The following is an 8,002-nucleotide window of genomic DNA, read 5'->3' on the forward strand; positions in this document are numbered from 1 at the left end:
CAGGCTACTGCTCTGGCAAGGCAAAGAAAAAGAGTAAAACAGCTTCTTAAAACCCAAGGGAGTCCTTGCTGAGTATTTTTAAGGCAAATAGAAGACAAAATCTGAGCTAGCAATAGAGCTAATTTCTGGAGCTAGGAAGTAAACGAGCTGTGGCAAGAAGCAGAGCAGCAGAAAACAGCAGAGAATTAATTACAAGTGGTGTCTCAGGTTGGAATTGAAGTTAGAGGGGTTAGAGAGTCAAAGCAACAGAGTTTTCAGTGGGTAATTTGCTTCCTTAACACTGGGGCTGTGCCTATGACTCGGGGATGAAAAGTGCATGTGTCTGTAAAGAAGAGAAAAACACACACCGAAGGCAGATCAGAGCTACTTAAAAGGCAGAAATCTGCTACTCCTGCTGACGCCGGCGAGAACGGGCTGGCTGTGGCCGGGAGGGCGCGGATCGCATCCATCCATCCCTCCATCCCCTCTGGGTGTGATGTGCAGGGCACTGCCCAGCCGCGCTCCGCGTTCCTCCCCCGGCGGCCAGGGATGCTCGTGTGTGCTGCTGCTTGATGTCAGAACCCGCTCCGGGCTCGTCGGGGCTGCAGCAGCCAGCGGAACGGAGCGCAGCCCAGCCTCAGCCGCTGCTCGCCGGCTGCTGGAGAGCTCCTTCCCCCCGGAGCAGCCCGCCGCCCAGGGAACTTGCCCAACTTTCTCGGTGCCTGCTCCCGGCAGTCTTGCCATGGCCCCCGGGAACTCTTCCCGCAACTTCTCGGCGCCGGAGGCTCGGAACGGCTCAGGTGAGCGGGGCTCGGCGGGGCTGGGGGCGATACGGGGCTGGGGGGGACAAGGGGCGCTGGAGCGCGGACCCCTGCACCCCAACCGGGCGGCTTTCAGCAGCCCAGGCCGGACAGCGCCGGGCAGGAGGGACGGGCTGAGTGCCCCGGGGGTGCGAGACCCCTCCGGACCCAGAAACACAGCCCGACCCGCCGCTGGCCACGGCGGCTAGGAGCCAGCCGCTACCTGTTGGCTGCCAGGCAGAACTCCAGCAGCCCGCAGGTCCTGGCTGCTGGGAAGGAAGGAACCAGCCCGGCTAGACAGGGAGGGAAGCACGGAGAGAATGAGATAGTGCTGGAGATCCTCACCAGTCTCCCATTTTCTCCATGCTACCTTGTTCCCAAATCAATAGTTTAGGATCAGGCAGGTCAGCTGGCAATGGTGCAAGTTGGTGAAACTCTTCAGCAGAAGGTGGTTTATCTGTGATCTTTGACTCTCTCTGCACCAGCAGAGTCCTTTAGAAACCAAAAGTGTGCCTTAGGTACTTCCTTATGAAATACAATGAAGATGAAGTGTCTTAAGTATCAGGGAATGGCTTAGAATGACAACCACCCTAGAGAAAAAAATTAGCCCAGTCCTCATTCAGTTCACATAGTGCAGCCCCTTTGGGACTTTCAGAAAAACTATCAGGGCAGCCAGAGACCTACAAGAAAGGACAAATCAATGCCTGAAGTAGCTGCTTCAATACAAAATATATTCACTTGGATATGCACAAAAGCAGCACGGAAAACTCAGATTCAATGATGTCTCAAGATGAAAGAGACTTTAGAAAAGAGGTAACTTTTGAGCGTTTGATAGTCGTGCTCTTCTGACTTCAGCCTATAAAACACACATGAACTACAGCTTCAAATTAGTGCAGCTGATAATTCTTGAGGGTCCTGCTTGTACAGACACCTCCAGCAGGACAGATGCTACAGCACTGCACAGACCACCTCTCACACAAAGGCTTTGGGTGTGCACACATCCTGCTCTGAGGCCAGCTGAGCTCATTCCAAATGTTATGGGATCACCATGAGCACTGTATTGATTATTCTGCAGGAAAAAAAGGATGTTTTGTCCTAAATTCCAGCTAACCATGTGGCATTTATATTTCACTCATACGATCCACTGCCATCACACTCATAAAGTCTGCAGTTGAAAGAAAGGAGATCAGAACTTGTAACAGAACAGCAGAACCAGAGTCATCATCTTCCAATTTCTAGTCAGTCCTCCATCTTCCAGCATTAAGGAAGCATGAGATCTATTTGGATGCTCAAGGGATGCAGAAGTTGGATGCTGAAGAGTGTCAGGTTTCAGCAGGGTGCTGATGGCTGTATGCTATCTACTAAAAATCACATAACAGGGGACATTTCCTTGCCTTAAGGAGTCACCAGGAGGAGCAGGGACCACTTAAACCCTCACAAATGATCTGGACAAGGCTTTTTTGTCTTATCAGCCAAGCCTGGTTTCCACCTTCAAGCCCCTGCTGGTTCTCCTATGCCTCATTGGCTGCTTTCTGACACCTGCAGAGAGGCTTCCCAATAAAACAGTGCAGCAACTGCTTTATTGGTCTCTGGCACTGGCCTTGGACTTGTTTCTGCCTGAGCTGGCTGCTTCCTAATGCCAGAAGGACTGAGCCAGTGGCAGCTCATCATGGTCCACTTCTGAGAGCACTGAAATATGGCACACACTTTTCCAGCCACAGGCCAGCAGTGTAGCCCCAGCTATCTTGCCAATTCTGTCAAACTTCTCTGTCACACTGAAGTAAATGTGGAGAAGTTTGTACTTCAGAATTCTGGAGGTCAAAGTCAGCAAATACCATGTCAGCAAACAGACACCTCTTTGGCAAAGGCTGCACCTGTAGAGTATCTGTTATTCCACTTAATCTCATTTTCAAGATTTCCCTAGGTTCTGTTGGAGGAGGCTTCCCCACTTCTGCTGCTAGGGAGATGGAATAGTTCAGTGACTGAAAGCATTTCCAATTAGCAGCACATTGAATCATCTGCAATTCAATGAAAAGCAGCCGAAGCTGAGGGGCTGTCACACACAGTCCTTGTAACAGCCACATCAATAACTCACACAAAACCTTTTCCTAGAAAAAACCCCACCAGCTCCCATAGGAGAGGAGTAATGAGATGAAATGAGATCTACCTCAGCTAAGAAGGGCTATTTCAGACTCCAGCACACTGCAGAACAGAGAGCACCACCAGCACTGCCTTCGACACCACCTTCTGTGACCAAGAGCTTGTGGCTTCAAAATGTGATTTTACACCCAGGTGAGGGACAAGGCCAATGGGAATTTGGTTATGTTTGGGCCTCCAACCCCAAAGAGCAACAATCAAGCATTGGTGTGGATAAGCTAAATGTTATCAGGCAAGAATTTTGCCTTGGAAATCCCCCCACATCCAGGACTCAAAGACTGCAGCTTTAAGCATTTTTTCTCCTTGTGGAATGAGGACATGTTGAAGGGCCCCTCTGAAATATACCCCAAATCCCTGGCTGGCCATACACTTGAGTTTCTTTCTATGAAAGGAACTAGAAAAAGGGAGAGAGGCAGGGAAGGAAGATGGAAAGGAGAATGTTCTTTGACCTAACCCTGACAAGAAAACTGGGACACAGCCAGGGCACAGTCCCAGATCTCACCATACAGATAAGCATGAGCTGTCTGCCTGCATGGCCAATGAACTCTGTCTCTTTATACAATAAACTACCCAACAGCTGAGCTGAAACTTCCTGACAGCAGCTTGAGCATTGACTTTATCCAGATTTTGGCACCCACAGAAAGGCTTTACTTCTCCAGTGTGTGAAACAGCAGCTGCTTCACCCACTCCCCTCAAAAACAGCTTAAAACACAGCACTCCCTGGAATAAAAGTTCCTCTCAGCTCTGTCAGGTGCAGAGGTGAAAGCAGAGCCTGATGTTGGTCCCTCAAAAAAAGGGCTGGGGAGTTGCAGAGCAGGACAGAAGCACATCAGGAGAGCTGAGGGAAGACGCCTACACAGGTTTGGGTAGCATGTGCATGTACTGAGGGGCTGAGAAGGAAGTGTCAAATCCCCAGCTAAGCCTCTCCAAGTACTTCAAAGGTTATTAAAAATCATTCCAAGCTATGTCTTTGGTGGGGAAGGGTCCACCTGCAGGGCAGGGCAAGAACACAGAGCTGTAAAGATGTTGTCTCTGGGCTGCACTCACTGCTCTGGTTTGTTTTGGCAGTAGCAGAGAGGCCAGCACCACACACCAATGTGATCATGCCCAGCCTCTTCAGCATCATCTGCTTCCTGGGCATCGTGGGGAACCTCATCGTCATCTACACCATCGTCAAGAAGAGGAAGCTGAGATGCAAACAGACCGTGCCTGATATCTTCATCTTCAACCTCTCCATCGTGGACCTCCTCTTCCTCTTGGGCATGCCCTTCCTCATCCACCAGCTCCTAGGCAACGGCTCGTGGTACTTTGGAGCTCCCCTGTGCACCATCATCACCGCCCTGGACACCAACAGCCAGATCACCAGCACCAACATCCTCACCGTGATGACGCTGGACCGTTACCTGGCCACCGTCTACCCCCTCAAATCCACCTACGTCCGCACGCCGTGCGTCGCAGCGCTGGTCATCTGCCTGGTGTGGCTCCTGTCCTTCCTGACCATCATCCCCGTGTGGATGTACGCTGGCCTCATGCCCCTGGAGGATGGCACCGTGCGCTGTGCTCTCCTGCTGCCCAACCCGGAGACTGACATCTACTGGTTCACCCTCTACCAGTTCATGCTGGCCTTCGCCGTGCCCTTGGTCATCATCTGCGTGGTGTATTTCAAGATCCTGCAGCACATGGCCACCACTGTGGTGCCACTGCCCCAGAGGAGCCTCCGTGTGAGGACCAAGAAGGTCACCCGCATGGCAGTTGCCATCTGCTCTGCCTTCTTCATCTGCTGGGCTCCCTTCTACATCCTCCAGCTGGTTCACCTGGGCATCGACACCCCATCCATGGCTTTCTTCTACGCCTACAACTTTGCCATCAGCTTGGGCTACGCCAACAGCTGCCTCAACCCCTTCCTCTACATCGCCCTCAGCGAGACCTTCAAGCGCCAGTTCTTGGTGGCCATCCGCCCTGCCAAAGAGCCCTGTCGCAACAGCAGCTCTGCCAACAACAACAGCATGACAGAGGCCAGCGTGTGCCTGAAGCTGGTGCCAGAATCCACCCAGCAGACTCAGTTTCTGGAGGACTTTTCCCCGCGCTCGCTGCCGGTGACTGTGGCTGTTCACTAGAGCTCTCCAAAGGGAGGGCACAGCAGAAAGCCTATGGGTCTGGGAGTTGATGGAGGAGCAGCAGCTTTGGGCAGGTCTTGGAGAAGCCTGTGGGCTACAAATTTCCAGCTCCAAGAGTCCAGGTGCCTCTCTTTTCCATTGCTCTGCTCCTGCATTGCTCCCCGCCTTTGAGACATTGTGTGCTGCTGCTTTCCATCCTGCACGGGAGGACTCTGCCACCATTGGGACCCCAAAGAGGATGAATGGAAAAGAGAGAAAGGGCAACAAGAGGATTTCCAGGAAGAATATTCACCCTGGAAAAGCAAAACCTCTATCAACACTGCCCAGTGATTCCTCACCTCTTGGCCCGACCAGGGTTCCTAAGCAGCTTGTCATATAGAGCTTCTTCATTCAAAACTTGAACCTTTGAACCACAATGTCATAACTTTATTTTTTTTTTTAATAAGTAATCTGCAGACTTTGCTGGCTGTGCTGATATCCTAGAAGCACACAGCAGAGAGATCTTGGGGACAGAAATCTTAACCAGCCCTGTTGCCTGGCCTTTCAGTCTGGCCCCGTCTGCCTCCAGCGGGCTGTATTGTTTGGCAACCAAAATATTTCAAGAACTGGCTCATTTTGATGCTAATCCTAAATATTTCAAGCAAAATCAGGCACATAATAATCACACTGCTTCAAGGGACTGCAAAGAATTCTCAAAACTACTGCTGCTAACACCAGCTTTGTGGCTTTTCATGCCAACGAGCAGATTTTCACTGTGCTAGTTCTTCATGCTGCTCTTGTGCCTCACAGTCTGCATGGCCATTGGGGAACCCCCGGCAGAGGGTTTTAAACAGGACTAAAAATCACAATGTGCAGAGATCCGTGGAGCGAGGAGCTGTGAAAAAGCAGCTCAGGGGAAGCAGAGTTGCTTATGCAGCTTCCTCAAAAAATAACAAACGCTTTACACAAAGTTAAAAGAGGGAAAATTAAATGTCTGTGTGTTGCATACGCGGCTTTAACAGTCGGAGGTTAGGAAATAACTCTGCTCATTATAAAACAGAGAAAAGACAGCAGAGATCAGCTCAAAGCAGGGATTACACCGACAGCCTGTGCTGGGCTCCGCGGGGACCAGCAGGCATTGTTCAACACTTTGTCAGACACGGAGGGACTGGTTACTGTAGATGGATTTAATTTCAAGAATTAAAAACATCAAACAGTCCAAAGGAATTTGTTACACCACGCTCATGGTTTCACACCACCAGCCACCCACGATATGCCCTGAACAGAAGTTCACCCTCACTCAGCTCCACAGTCAGGATAAAGTCAACTGTGTCACCTGCACAGGATGCTCTAAGCCACACACAGACACTTACAGGTGCACCTGATGCACACATATCACACTTGGAAGTGTTTTTAAGTACAGCCAGTACTCCAGCCTACACCCTGTAGAGAACACAGAGCTGTTTGCTCACCTCTGGCGATCACAGCAGTCAGGTGTGCAACACGAGCACCTTTGACACCATCAGCTGCAGCATGCTGCTTTCTGAGTCACTGAACCAACCTCAGGACAGGGTCTCTCTGTATTTTCTTCCAGGCTCTGTCAAAACCAGCACATCCACACCGTGACTGAGGGTAACTCGTGGGTTTTTCGCCTGTGTTTCCCTGGCCAACAAAGCCAGATACCTGCGGAACTTTCAAGCTTTATGGCTCGAAAAATCTTTGCCCGTTTCAACTGCCAGGAGTTTCCACCTGCTGTTTTTCCCGGAGCTGCTCTGCTCTTTGGTCAGTACTCTCCCTGAAGGGCTCGGATGGAGCGAAGGTCGAGGAGGATGTGTGCTGTGCCAGCCAGACTTGCCCTCGGGACAAGGGAAGCTATTGTGTTACCTTTCTCCCATGAGGCAGGGAAGGGAAGAACTGGCACATTTTCTGGGAAAGGAGGTGGTAATGACTGGGTGGGTGTTTCTTCCTCTAGTGCCAGCCGTGAGGAAAGTATGAGAAGTGAAAACAGACTGAGTTATCAGGGCTCTCTCGGAGAGCAGCACGTTTGAAGATATTATCTTGCTTACCCAGTAAAGGTGTTTATGGTTGAACGAGTCTGTTCCCATCTGGAGTGAGTCAGTCTGACCCGGCGTGGCCAAGCCATGTGCTAAAAGCCACAGGGGCAAGTGGGCTAACCAGGATGCTAAAAACCACAGGGGCACCAAGGGCTAACCGAGAAGGGAGACCAGCACCAGCAGGTGTAGCACCCAAAAGGGTTTTTGTGGGGTAGACCTTCCCCAGATCTCATCAGGCTGAAGTCAACACACCAGTCCAACACTGACCACAACATGGGCACCTTCCCAGTTTGAAGTCCTGCTAGATCTCATCTGTGTGAGGTTGGGACAAATCTCTCCAGTATGCCTTTCTGGAGAGATTTGTCCCAACACCAGGGACAAGACTTCCCATCCATCCAGTGTCCCTTTCCACCACCCTGCAAAGGCTCATGGTTTTCATTCCCTCGTGCTCCTCCTGCCTGTCCTGAAGGGTTTCCTAGTCCAAATGTTTAAATATTGGCTGTGGGGTCCTTCCCTTTCAGTGTACATCCATAAAAGTGTGACAAATACACCTTGGGAAGACAAGGATGTGGACATCTGTGTATGCATTGAGAGGCTGGGAAGAGAGGTACAGACAGGAAGCAAACTAGCAAGGAACACAGCCAGCACATAATTTTTTGTCAACTTCCCAAAATCACCCCAAAGCACAGTGTGAGATGAGCAAAAGCCTCTGCTTTGGAGCAAACCTTTGGCTCAAATGCCTTCAGAGGTGTCACCCTACCTCAGGGGGGTAAGGAAAGGCTTTCCAGGAGCTAAACAGTCTCTGTGGTGTGACCTACTTCAAACATCCCTTTTCCAACTTTTTCAGAACACTGGCTTTGTTCTGTCAGCGAGTCCACGGACATTCTGGTTTGTGCTCAGCTTCACGTCTTTGTCT

At 50.8% G+C, this 8,002-nt stretch overlaps 2 protein-coding genes across 2 annotated transcripts in view; one reads left to right on the forward strand and one right to left on the reverse strand.

Annotated features, from left to right (window-relative positions):
- CASKIN2 (CASK interacting protein 2) overlaps positions 1 to 6,791 on the reverse strand; it is a 52,803-nt gene extending 46,012 nt beyond the window's left edge. Inside the window, exon 1 of the mRNA XM_085077741.1 lies at positions 6,505 to 6,791. The gene's annotated coding sequence lies outside the window, so the exon portion shown is untranslated. The remainder of the gene's footprint in view (positions 1 to 6,504) is intronic.
- MCHR1 (melanin concentrating hormone receptor 1) lies at positions 417 to 6,524 on the forward strand. The gene is made up of 2 exons (XM_085077751.1): positions 417 to 779; positions 4,005 to 6,524. The coding sequence occupies exons 1-2, from the start codon at positions 476 to 478 to the stop codon at positions 5,051 to 5,053; spliced, it is 1,353 nt and encodes a 450-aa protein (XP_084933877.1). The 5' UTR covers positions 417 to 475; the 3' UTR covers positions 5,054 to 6,524.
- Positions 6,792 to 8,002: the final 1,211 nt, after the last annotated feature.

This window comes from Lichenostomus cassidix, chromosome 18 (assembly GCF_008360975.1).
Source record: "Lichenostomus cassidix isolate B80296 chromosome 18, HeHo_3.0, whole genome shotgun sequence".
NCBI classification, from domain to species: Eukaryota; Metazoa; Chordata; class Aves; order Passeriformes; family Meliphagidae; genus Lichenostomus; species Lichenostomus cassidix.